This window comes from Ranitomeya imitator, chromosome 1, assembly GCF_032444005.1.
Source record: "Ranitomeya imitator isolate aRanImi1 chromosome 1, aRanImi1.pri, whole genome shotgun sequence".
In the NCBI taxonomy this organism is placed as follows: domain Eukaryota; kingdom Metazoa; phylum Chordata; class Amphibia; order Anura; family Dendrobatidae; genus Ranitomeya; species Ranitomeya imitator.
In genome coordinates this window covers 90,209,028-90,227,231 of record NC_091282.1, presented here as the reverse complement: position 1 = coordinate 90,227,231, position 18,204 = coordinate 90,209,028, and the positions used below count along the sequence as shown (strand labels likewise).

The following is an 18,204-nucleotide window of genomic DNA, read 5'->3' as shown; positions in this document are numbered from 1 at the left end:
GACGTGGAAAGGAAAGAATAAAAACGGAACTCGAGTAGAATTGGTGAACAGGTCAGGCTTCAGCTTCTCTACAATGAGTAACATTTCTATGTATCGCTGTCATAATCTACGTATAAACATTAATAATCATAAAGTACAATACAGACTCATTTCCGGACACGTTCACAACTCGATGCCTTTATATCTAAGCGTCACCATCATAAATACACATATTAAGGTATTGCTCACATGGATTCTCGTGTTGTACAATGAATATCATGCTGGATACAGGCATTTCCAGGAGTTTTTCTTTATGATCCAGCAGGAATTTTTTCCTGTCAGCTGAATATTTTGATTTAATTTTATTAATGGATATATTCATTGCTTTCAGGTTTTAATTTTCCTCTTTTGGGATATCAGGTCGCTGTACACACTCGTGTTTTCACACACACACACACACACACAGTGTTCTCTGCATTTTTGTTACGCCATATTCTTCAATGGCACCAAATTGGGAGTAACATCCTTTAAACGGGAAATGTATTGTCACTGCGACCATCCACGAATAAGGCCTGAGCTGCAGTCTGAAACGCGTGGGCGCACACACTATTTTGATTATAATTGAGGAGGTCTCTCTTTTAATCTCGTTGGGGTAAGTCTCACTGCTTGTATCTGGACCACAGCTGGAGGTCTCCTTATCTTGATCTTCATGGCATCATGTACGGAGGATTGCAACAACCTCCCCAAAACGGCTGAGGGTCTGATTCATCAAACTTTAATTGCCAGAATTCAGTCAAATTTTTGTTAAGAAGTCGCAAAATGTTGGCGCAACTCGAGACTGTGCTGTGCATTTTGCAACTTTTGGTTTTCTTATGACATTTTTGCTCAGCTCCGACAAAGTGGATGGAGCTGGGATCTTGGCTTTGGCAATCACCAACCATCTGCTTAATGACGAACGACACCACGTGGAGAGCAAAGTCCTGCAGTGCGCAGGAAAAGGTCAAGGAGCACCGGCACCTGCACACTGCAGGACTTTGCTCTACACTCAACAGGGTAGATAAGTGCGCCTGCGCAGGAGCATGATGCCGGGGAGCCTGTGTGGATGAGGCAGGGTTGTGTCATCCGTAAGAAGCAAGTAGGACGGCGGCGATCATAAGAAGGAAGGTGCCATACCAAGACCAGCAACACCCCTCGGACAAAGACTGCCCCTCAGGTGGGTATAAATTTACTTATCTTTCAGGTCAGATCGGGGGCTACAGCATTATAGAATGCTGTATATTAGCTCTGAAAGGTGATGGCCGTATCTGCCGACAGGTTCACTTTATATAAAAAAAAAAAAGCACCAAAAACGCAGCAAAACCTGCGTTTTTGCCAGTTTTTTTTCTGTCAAGAGATCAGGTTTTTCTGCAGAATAAAACGCCTAGTGTGAACATGGTCTTAAGCAGCAGTGGCCGGGCTGCAGATCCTCGTTACCTGTAACTTGGCAGCCAATGAGAACGGCTTGTGTGCGTCCGGATGCAATTCTGCACATGAGGAACGCTGAATATTTTGCTTGCCTTAACCCCCCCCCCCCCCAAAAAAAAAAAAAATAAAAAAATAGCAAAACATTGTGAAAATATAGAGAAAACGCAGTTAGGAACCAAACTGAGACAGTTCTGAGATAATATAGTGAATTTATTAATACAGCTTTATTCAGACGCTTCCACACCGGTAAGAGATATTTGGGAATGGCGGACTTTCCACCTCATGGTTTCATGAGCAGAGTTTGTTGTTGCAGGATTCAGTGTTGTAGATGTTCATCAACCACCAGCCCTCAATTTATACTGAATTTCTAACAATCCCCGTGGCCTTCATAACGGAGCAGGTTCTCAGGCCTCATGGCAGGAGGGCTGACGGCCCCCAGTGTGAGAGACCCTACCCTGCGCCTTCCATAGACTATGGAGTATAGTGTCGGACCACAGCGGAGATTCACGTTATGTCAGATCTAAAAACTGAGGACTTCGTACTTGTAGAAAGCTCATAGTATGGAGCCTGGCCTAATTAAGCCGATATGCGCCCCAATTATACATAATAGGGTCACAGTGAATCCCATAGACCAGAATATCATTTATTAGAGCATTCATAAAAATAAATCCTAATGATGAAGCATTTCTGAGATAAAAAGACCATATTGATCACTTGGAAAGTTAGTGTTCCTCAGAGCAGGACTCATAACACTTCTACTAAACGTTTGGGGAATCTTCCAGCGATGGTAACCTATGCTTGTAAGGCACATTAGGTCATATGGATATATCAGAAAAGACCCCCAATCAGCACCCCCCACAATCACCCCCATCAGCGGTTCTCACACAGGATATGGGCACCGTGTGATGCCACACTGTGCCTGCCATGTCTGATTGCTTCTGATCACGAAGGGAGGGCTTAGTATTCAGATGCTTCCATAATCATACGATCACCAAAGAGTAGGAGGCTCTTCTTATTAGTAATTGGACCCAAGTAATAAAAAACATTAACGTATTTTTGGTGTTTTCTGATAAAAAGGCATCTGTCAGCATGTTTTTGCTATGTAATCTGAAAGCAGCATAACGTAGGAGCAGAGACCCTGATTACAATGTCCCACTTACTTTTGCTGTTTCAATACAATCAATGTTTAACAGCAGGTGATTAAAACTACAGGACAACCGTCCTCGTGCCTCCTAGTCCAAGCCTGCCTCCACCACTGATTAGCAGCTCTTTGTAAGCTTTGGTGTGGATAGGATTATACACAGCAGATGGAATCAAGGGCTCTGTCCCTACCTCATTCTGATGTGAGACTACATAGCAAAACCCTGCTGACAGATTCCCTTTAAAAATGTCCGATACTTCTTCCAGTCCTATGAGATGATGCTCCCCCACTATGGATGCAGCCCTGTACGACATTTATAGGGTCTTCTCCATTACCACAGGACACACAGATCAGTCACACCCTGGGTTATATACAGCTCCAAACATCTGATCTTCTAGGAAGAATAAATAGGGACCTAGATCAGCAGATACAGGCTGGGACGGGGGACACAGACTACATACTAGTACAATGCAGCTTGTATTCTGCAGGTGGGCTTACTGGAAAGCCATGGTAGTGTTTCCCATCCCCCATGGCTATATTTCTATAGCAGTAATTACTTAGATCCTATACGATTAAACAGTGATGAAATTAGTGTCTGCCGACCATCACGGTAAGTTCTTGGAATGTAAACTCTTTATAACCATCGGAGCACGATCTTTCCTCAGACATCGATGTGTATCCCGTGCTTCTTGGTCATCATTTCTCTGGTCCCAGTCAGGTACATGACAAGAGAGCAGAGATTGGGGAGCGAGGCAGTGATGGCCACATAAAGCCAATATGGAAGCGGACCAGTCTTCCCAAATGGACACAGCCAAAGCCCATGTCGAATTCCATCGCGGACGTGGTGGGAAGTCCAAGATATGAACAACATCCAAGGCAAGAAACACCAAGAGTCCTTCAACCTCAGGAGCTGCATAAGGAACTTCAGGGCCAGGGCCAGAATAGGGATCAATGTTGAGCAGTGAAGAGGAGGACGGTGGGGGAGGTGGAGAGCCGCCTACGGACAGAAAGAAAGAACATTAGAGACTACAAAGTTGGAACCTAGAAAAACAGGGTCATATAAAAGTTATAATTGTAGGGCACCAGATAACTACACGATCTATGGAAAGCCAAACATGTCAGTAATGTCAGCCAAGCCCCATGGTTTTAGCAGGACCGCCTGTCCATATATGTGTATATGGAGCCCCCCTGATTCTCACCCATCAGATGATGTTGGAGGAAGAAAAGGGTCGGGATCTTTGATATCAAACCCCAGATAATTTTATCCTTCCTGGAGGGAAGCTGCCACCAGAGGTTTCCGGTAGAGGACACGTGCACACTCAGCCGACGCACATGTGTATGGTTAGATAGCTATAGACCACCTTGACTGCTATTGGCTGTGGATGGACAGGATGAGTTGTCCACCTATGGGGACAAATTTATTTTTCTTACTTAAATGCGTGTATTTAGGGCTAGAAATCCTTTTTTGCAATTACCGTAGGTTTCCTTAAATTTTTTTGCACCATTTACCTTCTGTAGCCTCTGCGTTGGACTGTCTATGGATAGCCGCTAGAATGAGTTTACTAAGAATTCATCAGTGAGCTCCTTCTGATAGTCTGACAGGGGAGTTTGTAACTTATCTGTCTTTTTTGAGCTCCTCTCAGCTGATTTATGGCAAAAAAACCCAAAATGTCTATAAAAGCCAAAACAGTGCAAACTGTAATAAAACCCAAATGTACAAATCATTTTTAGCCAAAATACATGGACCACTGTCCCGAAAAGGTGGACAACCCTACTCATTTTACCATATCTCACACACACATGTGGACATAAGAGTAGAAGGTGAAGATGAATCCATATGGTCTTCTCATCTCTGAAGAGAAGGTCTATTAGTCACTATGGTAAAGTCGGCACCAGCTCCCCAGGGGGCCATGAACACCGGATTCTTCATTTTCACAGACGATAAGCCGTCACAGCAGTGATCCCCCCACTCCCTGCCGAAAAGTACTGAGAAGCCCACCATGCGTGCATGTGAGCGATGGTGGTCCTCTGAACGAGCATTGGGCCTGACAGCTGTCCCATACACATGCTCTGCTGAATTCTCAATACTTCTGCGCTACCATACATTTTATGCAGCCGCTTATCCACCGTGAGAACATAGGGTTAGCCATTTTTAAATCCAACCTGCTGAATCCCCATCATCCACCTCGATATCCAACATCTAGGAATAATCGGACCGCAGTACATACAAGATGGCCGTCCGATCTCATCAAAATTGTTCATGGAGGCCACGTTTAGTGTATACGGCCACTCAAACTTATCATATTGAGAAATCATTTGGAAGGCGGAGGTGAGAAAACCCTAAATCTCTCACTCTCTTTTCTTTTTTTAATTATTTAGTCTCTTCTGCACTTCCCATATCTCCACCAACTGTTTTACTCTCTTCTCCTGGAGCCACAATCTTGTATGGACATTTTTCCCAATAGGTTGCCTTCCTTGCTTCATTTTTCGGTTCCGCCATCATCACGATACGTGTGATATCCTGATAATGTGCAAACTCCTGTTCCAGCGTCACCAGTGATGTGGTGAACAACCGCTGCTGGGAAACTATACCATTTGCTTTAACCTATTGGATCATCATTGCTATTATTAAAGACACCTCCTTCCCTCCACTTTTGACCCCCAGATGAAGTGAGGACAAAACGGAGTGTCCGGATGTGCCCATACACATCTGTTATTACTCCTTGGTAGTATTCTGCCACCTTGTGGCTACCCTTTGTAATGCTTTCTTAAATTTATTATTTTGTGTCTCCCATTGGCCTCCCCTTGCTTTCATTGTTTTTACTATTAACATGAAAATTTTATCTATCTTATTGTGTATCAATAAAATATGTATGTATATATACACATACATACACATATATACATACACACACACACATATACACACACGTGTATGATTTCTGATTAAATTTGAGTAAAAACTTACCGTATATGATAATTTAAATCCTACAAGCCTCATTATGCCGGTCAATCACAGCACAAAAGCTCAAAAAAATGCACATTTTTCTTAATATTTCTAATATTTTGCCGCTTTATTGCAGATATAATTTTGCCATTTTTCTGCTCTTTTTGTGTTCTCTGCTTTCCCTAGCACACCTTTGCATGTTGCGGTTTACAGGCTTTGCGGTGGCACATTTGGCATTTGGCCCTTCGTAGGGAGCGCCCAAGATGTCTGCCAGGCACTACGCCTTTTCCAGGCTGGTGCAGCACATAATCCGTCGGATGTCGGAGCACAATGGTGGCCTACGTGACATTTCCACATCACCAGACACTTTCCTGATTAAATATTTATGACTACACACATTTCCCTGACGTGACTACTGCACCGACATTAATCCGCTATCCGCCCTGCCGGCTGCACATACGGTTTCCTCCTTGAACCTGTCCTCCGTCTCTATGGAAAACACCCACATGGGGCATCATCAATGGGCTGCGCGGTCTCATCCTGCTACAAACGCTGGCATTTAACCCCGTCTCTTCCTGACCCAGTGACTGGCAGGACAGCATCGTCCGCTCACTGACAATCTGCCATCACTACATGTTATAGGAGCAGAACGCGGGGAATTTCCTGGAAGCCCTCCCCTGAAGCCAAGTATGCGGGAGGTCTCATGGGAACACAGACCCTACAGTTTATTTTTCATTTATTAGTTTAATTATCACTTTGGCGTTATATTGGTTGGTTTCTGATATGAATTTTTAGGGTTAAATGAGTAATGTGTAAAGCTGTGGTAACACGAGCTGGTTATTTCTGGTTTTTGCTGGCGCTCTTTTTATGCCTTCTCATTGGTCAGCTGTAAAAGACCGGGAAAAATCTTGTCTATAAATAGGCAGGTTTACCTCAGTTTTCCTCATATCGTTTATGAAGAGAGAAGATCCCGCCCGCCCTTCCTATTTTGTTGTGTTCCTTTCCTTGTCGTGGTTGTTAATTTGAGGGTAAAATCGCCCAACTATTGGGTGGATTGTTTCAGTTATTTATTGGTGTTAATTAATTTATGAAATTCTTGGTATTTATTTATTAAGATATTTATTGGTAATATTCAATTAATTTATTTCATGTCAACCTAAATAAACACCACGGCCACTGATTTCCAACTTGAGGTTTTGTGTCTTTATTTTAATTAAGAATGGGTTTTGTGTTACCATGCGATGTTCCCTGCTGACTTCACGGTAAATATTAGTTTTCTCATCGCCTCGATGCCGCCTGCGGCCCAGTATATGCCTAAACATATAGATTTATACAGAAGCCAGCGCAGGCGACCACATGACTACAACTGTCAGAATTCCAGCAAATCTGTCCTGTCACACAGAACCTGCAGAACATCATGGTCTTGATGCCTTCAAAAGTAAAACTTCTCCTGGTGCACACAGTCTAATTTGTACAGAGACCGTCCAGATTTTCACTTTTTTTTAATTTTAGTTGGTGGCTCCTCTCCTTTAACATTCTGTCAGCATTATGAGCACTAGAACTTCCTCTCCCTCACTTCCCAGCATTCATTGCACCTGCCATTGTCTTGTCTGCCCTGAACTGACATCCTGCCTCTCTGTTATGCCTCTGTGCAGTCTGAGGGTATGTGCACACGTCAGGATTTCTTGCAGAAATTTCCTGAAGAAAACGGAAATTTTCTGCAAGAAATCAGCATTTTATTTTTTTGCGTTTTTTCCCGGTTTTCTTAGCATTTTGCAAGCGTAATTAGCTTGCAGAATGCTAAAGTTTTCCATCGCTTGGAAAACTGACTGACAGGTTGGTCACACTTGTCAAACATAGTGTTTGACAAGTGTGACCAACTTTTTACTATAGATGCTGCCTATGCAGCATCAATAGTAAAGGATAGAATGTTTAAAAATAATAAAATAAATAAAAAATGGTTATACTCACCCGCAGACAGCCGATCTCCTCAGCGGCGTCCGTTCCTATAGATGGCGTGTGTGTGCAGGACCTTCCATGACGTGAGCGGTCACGTGAGCGGTCGCGCGACCAATCACAAGACCGCGACGTCATCGCAGGTCCTTCACACAGAGCATCTATAGGAACGGAAGCGGCAGCGTGCACCGATGAGAGGCGGGAAGACATCGAAGGTGAGTATATCACTGTTTTTCATTTAAATTCTTTTTTTTTAACCAATTATATGGTGCCCAGTCCGTGGAGGAGAGTCTCCTCTCCTCCACCCTGGGTACCAACCGCACATAATCTGCTTACTTCCCACATGGTGTGCACAGCCACGTGCGGAAAGTAAGAAGATCAATGCATTCTTAGGTGTGCGGAATCCCCGCAATTCCGCAAATTTAATGAACATGTTGCTTTTTTTTCCGCAATGCGATTTTTTTCGCGGAAAAAAAGGCAACATTTGCACAAGAAATGCGGAATACATACATCTATAATATAACGCTGGGAGCGTCACTCTGTCCGAAGCCTTTATAGACTGCGTAGGTACAGTCTGGGCCTCACAGAGTGACGCTCCCGGGAGATCGCGGTATGCGTTCACACTGAACGCACACCGCGATCTCCAACAGAGAAGCAGGGACCGCCAGGAGGGTGAGTATCGGCCATATTCACCTGTCCTCCGTTCCACCGCTGAGCACCGCCATCTTCCCGGTCTTCGGCCTTTGACCTTCAGTTCAGAGGGCGCGATGATGCGCTTAATGCGCGCCGGCCTCTGACTGAACAGTCACAGCCAGGAGACCGGGAAGATGGCGGCGCCCAGCGGTGGAACGGAAGACAGGTGAATATAGTAAGTGCTGGGGGGCCTGAGCTGGCGGCGATACCGGCACCTGACCCCCACAGCGCACCGGTGTCCCCGCCTGCTCAGGCCCCCGGATGGGAGCAGCACATGACAGGATGGGGACGCAGGATGGGTGCAGCACATACCAGGATGGGGACGCAGGATGGGTGCAGCACATACCAGGATGGGGACGCAGGATGGGTGCAGCACATGACAGGATGGGGACGCAGGATGGGTGCAGCACATGACAGGATGGGGACGCAGGATGGATGCAGCACATGACAGGATGGGGACGCAGGATGGGTGCAGCACATGACAGGATGGGGACGCAGGATGGGTGCAGCACATGACAGGATGGGAACGCAAGATGGGTGCAGCACATACCAGGATGGGGACGCAGGACGGGTGCAGCACATGACAGGATGGGGACACAGGATGGGTGCAGCACATACCAGGATGGGGACGCAGGATGGGAGCAGCACATGACAGGATGGGTACGCAGGATGGGTGCAGCACATGACAGGATGGGGACGCAGGATGGGTGCAGCACATGACAGGATGGGGACGCAGGATGGGTGCAGCACATACCAGGATGGAGACCATATACCAATATAAATGCTCGCCACCCGGGCGTAGAACGGGTTCAATAGCTAGTTGTAAATAATAGGAGGCATATGTAAGCGTTTTTTTCGCGTTTTTATAGCGAAAAAATGCAAAAAAAAACCGCAAAAAATACTGTACGTGTGCACATGGCCTGACAGACGGGAGAGCAGGAGCAGAGAAACAAAGAACTGTCGCCTCTTCCTGTAGAGCAGCGGTTCCCAAACTCCAGTCCTCATGGCCCCCCAACAGATCATGTGTTTCTGACACCTCTAGAGTAGGGGTGGGCAATTCTACATGAGAGACCGTGACTGTTGTGGAGTGTTAAATATTAATTGAATTATTCTCAATTATGTACTGAGCACATTGCTTATTGCTGACACTATCAAAAGCTATTACTGTGTATGTAGCTCAGAGTATAAGTTAACACCATATACAGAGGACACGTGATCTGTGTTGGACATATATATAAACGTCTCTTAGGAGGATGTGGGGTTTTTTGGTCACGTGGGACGGTCACCTCCCTTCCTACACATTCTCCATGGACAACAGATGAAGAAGCAACAGCTGATAGCGGTAACCATGATGACCTTCAAACTTCACACAGACAGACTTATCATTCAGGACCTTGGGAAAGATGAGTAACAAGACAAGCGCTGATATCTACACATGGACAATCTGTTCGTAACTAGTTCATCTACTTTTATGTTTTCTGCAATTTGGTTTTCTGTGGACAATTCAATAAACCACTATACTTTATCGGAATACCATGACATTTTTCTTTTAAGAATAACGCACCTGGTTAAGTCTTGATTAAATATTTTTGCGCAACAACCATTTTTAACATTGGCCAAGCCAGCCAGTTTTGATTTTTTGTGCTATTTTTGCGTGAATTTCCTTCTTTTTGCACACGGGGGAAGACAGAAGAGTTCCGCTAGATTGTGCAAGTATTCAGGAATTCCACTTCAAAACTTCAAGTCACAAAGAACTCATACAAGAACCTACGAATTACGGAGACTTTAACAGGTGTCAGACGGATTGACAAGCACTGGATGTGCTGAAGACAGATGTGCTGAAAATACCCGTGCTGAAGTCCGGAGCCCAGCGTTGTAAAAGCAAAGGGACTACAAGCTGAGATTTCAAGGTAAGACAAATGGATTTGATTAATTCATATGCTAAATCAAGTCAGATAGAATTTGTAAGTTTGTACGGATCTAGCTTAGAAATATTTTGGCTTTCTTTATTTTCAGAATGTAAAATCGCCAACCTAATGTTAGATTCTAAGCTAATGTCTAGGAAAAAAGAAAAAGAGCAACTGAAAAATATTTTACATATGGTTTATGTATTTAACAAGTTTGTTACAGAGAAGTCCAAAAAAGACAGTGTAGAAAGAATTTCTAAGGAAATGGAAATTAATGATGTTCCTAAGATTGACTGTAATTTGAAGGGTGAGCAAGAAGATGTGACACACGTGTGTGGCCCAAGGTGACATTGACTTTGTGACTCATGATGAAAAACAAGATGGAGAAAGTGTAGGAGACATGCCAATTGACAAAGATGATGTACAACCACTAACCACTAGAAATAGAAGACGAGGCCCAACTCCAACCTAAATCTAGAAAAATCTTGCTAAAGTTATGCAAAATCATTCCTGCATATGATGAGAAAATCCCTGTGTGCAGAAATTCAGAGATATTTGAGAGTTTTGCTGATAAGTTTGATTTGACTAATCAAGAGAAAAATAAATTGTTTAAAATTTGGCTGCCAGTAACTTTTATCAGGAGATTTTCATTAAAAATGCAGAATGATGCGTTCCATGAAGACATGACTGATGTAGAAAGATAAAAATTTTTGATTTTCTGTGGATTAAAAGAAAATTATCCAGATCTTGATATTCTTCTAAAATTGAAGATTGGCCGTAAATAATGTACGTTTACTTTTATGTCCATTTTTGAAAGGATTTATAAATTGGTCTGTACGAATTTGAATCAACAATCCATGATAAATTGTTTTGTAAACAAATTTAAATTCTTAAATCCTGTATCCTGTGTTATTGCGTCACAGAAAGATTCTTTATATGAATGTGCGCAGTCCCTTGATTTTTCTAGAAAACATGAGAATCTTGAAAGGAAAACAAATTTTACTAAGTTTTTGAAACCAGGCAGAATTCAATCTTATCAAAAGCCAAAATCAAAATCTCCAAAACTGACCCAAAATCAAATCTATGAAGTACGAAGAAAATTACATATTTGCTACAAACCCTATGAAACGATTCAGGAGTCTATTAAAGAAGTTCCTCTGAAAGGGTTAAAAGCTGGAGGCTCAGATCTCTCTGTAAAGATGGCGGAAATTGACAAATGGAAGCAGGTGAGTATCTCACACTCTGTTTTCACAGCTCATAAGACTAAAGATGGCAGTTTTAGGTTTTCAACCAATTATCAACAGAGAGGTAAATTTTGGGATAGGAATAGGCTAAAAATGTAATTATATTATATGATGAGTTATACAATGTATTATTTATTAATATGTAATTATTGTATTTCAATATAATTCTGCAGTTACATATATTAATATAATATACAGTAAATACTGTAGCATATTTGTATAAGTAGAGATTATATTAGCTGTATATATATATATATATATATATATATATATATATATATATATATATATATATATATATATATATATATATATATATATATATATATATATATATATATATATAATTGTCTAAGGGTTTTTCCGTCTGTCTGTCCTGGAAATCCCGCGTCTCTGATTGGTCGAGGCCACAAGGCCTCGACCAATCAGAGACGGGCACAGCGACGATGATGTCATAAAGGACGTAGACATCCCGCGTCTGATTGGTCGAGGCCACCAGGCCTCGACCAATCAGCAACGGCCACAGTATCGACGTAGATGTCATAATGGTTGCCATGGCGACGATGATGTCATAAAGGTTGCCCCGACCAATCAGCGACGGGCACAGTCTGCCGCGAATTCTGGAATCATCATTGTCCATATACTATGGGGACATGCATATTCTAGAATACCCGATGCGTTAGAATCGGGCCACAATCTAATATATATATATATATATATATATATATATATATATATATATATATATATATATATATATATATATATATATATATATACTAGATTGTGGCCTGATTCTAAAGAATCGGGAGTCTAGAATCCATATATACTTTATTTATTCAAATGTAAGAATAATACGATTAATAAGTAATAGTAAGAAAGAACAAAAATAATAGGCAGTATATAGAGAAAACACCAAACAAAAGTTCAAAATTGGTGTGAAAATGTCACTGAACCACTTCACAACTAAATATATATAGTTTTGGTAAATGGTATTATCATTTTTTTGACGAAATTCGGCAGGAGCTTGAAGAGCAACGTCACTGGGCCCGCCTCCACGCAGTAGGAACTTGCTGTGAGGTAAAAATTCAAAAATCACACCAAAATGGCGGGCGGAGTGTGTCACAGTACGGCACGTTTCTGATTGGTCACTCGCAGCAGGCGGCAACCAATCAGACACTGGACACTGTTGACGTCACTTATCTCCGGACATTAGCTCTGGACATTATCTCCGGACATTAGCTCCGGACAAAGCCACGGAAGTTGGCACAAATTGCAGGAAGTAGTATTCTAGGCAATTATATATATATATATATATATATATATATATATATATATATATATATATAGTGAAATAATTAAAATTTACTCCAGTAATAAGATTTAGAATTACATTAAATACATTTATTAAATATATACATATGTATAAGATCTAATATATAATTGCCTAGAATACTACTTCCTGCAATTTGTGCCAACTTCCGTGGCTTTGTCCGGAGCTAATGTCCGGAGATAAGTGACGTCAACAGTGTCCAGTGTCTGATTGGTTGCCGCCTGCTGCGAGCGACCAATCAGAAACGTGCCGTACTGTGACACACTCCGCCCGCCATTTTGGAAGCGGGCCCAGTGACGTTGCTCTTCAAGCTCCTGCCGAATTTCGTCAAAAAAATGATAATACCATTTACCAAAACTATATATATTTAGTTGTGAAGTGGTTCAGTGACATTTTCACACCAATTTTGAACTTTTGTTTGGTGTTTTCTCCATATACTGCCTATTATTTTTGTTCTTTCTATTATTTATTAATTGTATTATTCTTACATTTGAATAAATAAAGTATATATGGATTCTAGATTCCCGATTCTTTAGAATCGGGCTGCCATCTAGTATTTAAATAATTTTGTTTTTAAATAAATATGAAATTAACCTTTATCTTTCATTTTCCCTTAGAATTTTACTTTCAAAGCAAGGATTGAACAAAAAAATACCTGTTTCATGAATTTATGTCTTATTCACACAGGAAGCTATATTAACTGCATGATTTTTATATATATTTAACACTTAAAATAAATAATATATATAACCACCTAAAAATGTGTTTACTACATGTAAGTTTTTCTGTAACATTATGGTTTTTTTTCTCCATTGCATGGTGCATGACGTGACATATGTGAGGAGATATCATATAGCCTTGTTTTTAGTTTTAGGAATTTCCTTAGGCTTTACATGCAAATGGATTCCTGTACCGATTTAGCTGTGAAACATTCAACTCGGGTTTCTTGTAAATGGAGGAGTCCTTTCTATAGGTTAAAACATAGTGTTACTGTTACATAATATTTGAGGAATATTCAAAGGAATATTAGAATACTAAATTTAATAGATTACAATGCACATTGATTGATAATTAGGATACAATATTTTGGGTTAATATATGTGTATTCTTTGTATGTGAAATATGTAGTTTGAACGTCTATGTGCGTGTCACATGTGACAGATGACAGATGAGAGCATATGAGCAGCTGCTGAGTGAACGTGACATAAGAGAGCTAATGTAAGAGTGGGGCGTGGTATGCACAGTTTGACAGAGGCTTTATGATTCATGGTATGTAAAAAAAAATATAAAACTTTGTTTAAGAAATAATAGGATTCAGTTAAATTATTAGAATATTAAGATATCTTTAAATATTATTATTCAACATATATTTATTTAGTGATTATTTAATAAGTGCAATCACACATCAAAATGGTTTATCAAGGAAACATACATTTAGAACATTTTCTCAAATGATAATTTTATGATATTCAGTTTTTTTTATGGTTACATAGATGAGTACACATCTTCAAACAAATATAAGTCATAAAGCTGATATGACAGTTATAAAAATAATTATTTTTCACTAGGGTTTTTACAAATTAATTTTTTTCATGAAATAATATTTTTTTATATTAATGGGGAATTGTGTTTTTGATCTTGATCACATCATCACATTTTATCAATACCTCTTCTTCACATATTTTAATAAAGAAGAAACATTAATAAGGTATTATTGGATATAATAACAATAAATATTATAAATGTCTTTTTTCTCTAATAAAGGATATTATATGCAAAGCTGCATAATTTCAATATTTTGGTAATCCAAGGTCATGACAACATTTAGATAATAAAAAACATTAAGGAAATGTGTTGCTGAGAAATAACCTCAGCATTTGTCATCAACATATAAAGGCCTCATTTTTATTTTTTATTCTCATTTTTAGTTTTCCTTTTTTTCACTTTTTCTTCCATTTTTATTCTTAATTTTTATTTTTTTTATCTCAAGAAAAAAAAACAATATTTCATAAAGTAATGTCTAATACAAGAATATTGCTTTATCAAATATAGTGATCATATGGTTTCATTATAAGAAATGTTTCAATTCTGAGTTAAATACAACAATTCTTTCATTCATTCATTTATTCATATATATATTCTTATTTTGGTTCATGGCTATACATACTTACATATTATTGGTCTACTGAACATAAATTAATAAAGTTTTAATAATAAATATCAGCACTTGTTACATAAAAGACACATTGACATCTATGGGTTCAAAAAGAAATTACACCTATGACATAAAAATGTTCAATCACATGAAGAATATGGTTAATAATATATCTTTATTATTATTTTATTTTTCCAAATATAAACTTCATATAAATATAATTTAATAATTATATGAATATTATTGATTGCTATGGTACGCTGTGATATTTTTAGTTAGGAAAATTACCAGATTTGGTATAGAATAGGGAATGAAGACTTCAATCAAGATACTGACGTTACGTTAATAAAGATTTTTCATATTTTTAAATTCAATTGATTCTTAAAAGTTGCAAGAAGAAAAGCCGTTATCCAGAAGTTCCACAAGGTAACAATGCTCTGATTTCTGAGTAATAATAGACTGTGTCAAATACAATTCATGTCACCACTCACAACTACAGCATCCATCACTGACAACTGAGTACAGTATCAAAGATGAACTGTGTTATCACGTTCCAGTGGTTTCCTATCACCTATAAGACTTCCATGAAAGCTGGTGAACACTCAGGTAATTGTCAGGACGCTACAACAACCCTGACATGTGTCCTGTGCACTAAGGACTGGTTATGGTGCTATATTTGGCAAGGAAGAGTCAATGTAACCCTTGCTGTGCTGACCAGAGACGTCACATCTGTTCCAAGACCAGTGCGGATTATATGAAGATTCCAGATGATTTCCAAGACGAGCCAATGTAAGTCCAGGTTTCTAAAGGTGACACTGCACAGATATTAAAGCTACATTTCATCTATGAACTTTGTTTTCTTATCAACATTTGAATTTATGGACTTTGATTGACACATGACACACAGTCTCTACATATCTACATGCTATCATCTATTTCAAAAGAATTATAATAAAGATTGTTTTAAAAGAACCAAGGAGAACCAAGATGAAGATCAGATGACATCAGATGATGATCAGACCTGAGATGCTTCAAGTAGATATAGGGAAGTATAATTATATATTTTATATGAATATTAATCACGGCTTACCATAACATGAATTTACATATCATTATATTATTGAGAACATATAACAATATTATTATTGATATTATTATTTATTACATTATTTTGCCAAAGAAGAAAGTAGATCTAATTAATATTTTAATTTGAGGGTTCCAATCAATGTCTGTCACCCTCAAAAGGGGGAATTGTTAAATATTAATTGAATTATTCTCAATTCTGTACTGAGCACATTGCTTATTGCTGACACTATCAAAAGCTATTTTTGTGTATGTAGCTCAGAGTATAAGTTATCACCATATACAGAGGACACGTGATCTGTGTTGGACATATATAAACGTCTCTTAGGGTACGTTCACATTTGCGGTTTGCGCCGCAGCGTCGCAGCCGCAACAAAACGCATGCGTCGTGCGGGCCTATCTTTAACATTGGCGCCGCATGGGGCCGCATGTGCATGCGTTGTGTTGCGTTGTGTTGCGTTTAACGCCGCATGCGGCGTTAGGGCGCACCTGTCTGGGCGCGGCAAACGCAACATGTTGCATTTTTCGGGCGGCGCCGACCTTTTAAAAAACGCATGCGTCGTGTCGACCCTATCTTTAATATTGGCGCCGCATGTGCATGCGTTTTGCTGCGTTTTTGTTTGCGTTGTGCGTTGTGGCGACGACGCTGCACAACGCAAATGTGAACTTAGACTTAGGAGGGTGTGGGGTTTTTTTGTCACGTCGGATGGTCACCTCCCTTCCTACACATCATTCTCCATGGACAACAGATGAAGAAGCAACAGCTGATAGCGGTAACCATGATGATCTTCAAACTTCACACCGACAGACTGTTTTATCATTCAGGACCTTGGGAAAGATGAGTAACAAGACAAGCGCTGATATCTACACATGGACAATCTGTTCGTAACTAGTTCATCTACTTTTATGTTTTCTCCAATTTGGTTTTCTGTGGACAATTCAATAAACCACTATACTTTATCGGAATACCATGACATTTTTCTTTTAAGAATAACGCACCTGGTTAAGTCTTGATTAAATATTTTTGCGCAATAACCATTTTTAACATGGAGTCCGAAGCAATAGGCTGAAATTAATTCTACTCAATATTAATATTAACATATTCATTAGAATTATTACGGTATGAGCCCCCACACAACCCCCTAATATATCGCAGAAGCCCCTCACAGCCCCCTACACACTGTAAGAGCCCCACATAGCCTCCTCATATACAGCACGAGCCCCACATAGCCTCCTCATATACAGCACGAGCCCCACATAGCCTCCTATATATGGCTTGAGCCCCCTTATATACATTATGAGCCCCCACATACCATCCTATATACAGCTTGAGCCCCACATAGCCTCTTATACATGGTATGAGCCCCACATAGCCTCCTATATACAGTATGAGCCCCCCACGTAGCCTACTAGGTACATACAAACATCCCATACACATGAAAAAACAAAAACACACCATAAACTCACCTCGCTCCCATTCCCCCACACTCTGTCACTGCTCCTGTCTCCGATGTGCTGACACAGCATAGCTGATGCAATGAAGATAGACAATGGCCGGCCCACACTGCCACTTCCTGCAATTCATTTCAGCTTATTTGCTGCTATAGATGGATTACACTTGACAACAGGCAGTGGACAGCAAGTTATGCAGAAGGGAGATAGTAGCATTCAAAACTTTGGAGTGATTTTTCAGGCAAAACTTGTGAGTGATTATTCATGGATAACAATATATAATTTTTAAAATACTGTGAGAGTCTATAATCTTCAAATCACTTTATTAATTTATATTTTAAAGTTTTATCTTGTGCTCCTCTCTCTACCTATAAATTGAGCAAATATTTGCTTGTGGAGCAGTGTAGCTAGTTATATACAGCTAATGATAGCTTCGTCAAGGGTACAGCCCCATAGTCTCCCAATGTCCACCATCAGAGGACTCCTATGGCTGGATGTCCGCTGGTTGCGATTGCCCCATGATAAGCGGCAGTGTTACTGGACCACCACTCATCTCCCTCCCACCCTGGCAATAATGGAGGAGATAGAGAGGGGTGTGTGATATATACTGCTCAGCAGACAGCCATCTATGGTCGCCTCATTGGTCAGAAACCTGTGAAATTGCTTAAGAAATAAAGGTTTCATCAAAACCTTCTCTAAGGTCTTTTGATGGAATTTTTTTTTCATTCTTAGCTATAGAAGTTGATATTATACATTCAATTAAAAAAAAAACTACCAAAAGCATTTCTTTATTTTTACAAGTAATAGACATAGAAATGATGATTAATACTCAATACTCCCATTTTCCATG

At 40.0% G+C, this 18,204-nt stretch overlaps 1 protein-coding gene across 2 annotated transcripts in view; it reads right to left on the bottom strand.

Annotated features, from left to right (window-relative positions):
- Window positions 1-1,632: 1,632 nt before the first annotated feature.
- Window positions 1,633-18,204, bottom strand: part of TMEM267 (transmembrane protein 267) — a 32,683-nt gene continuing 16,111 nt past the window's right edge. For both annotated transcript variants that reach the window (XM_069748778.1, XM_069748771.1), the window contains exon 4: window positions 1,633-3,581. In XM_069748778.1, coding sequence (XP_069604879.1) covers window positions 3,246-3,581 — 336 coding nt within the window. In that variant the 3' untranslated portion in view covers window positions 1,633-3,245. The remainder of the gene's footprint in view (window positions 3,582-18,204) is intronic.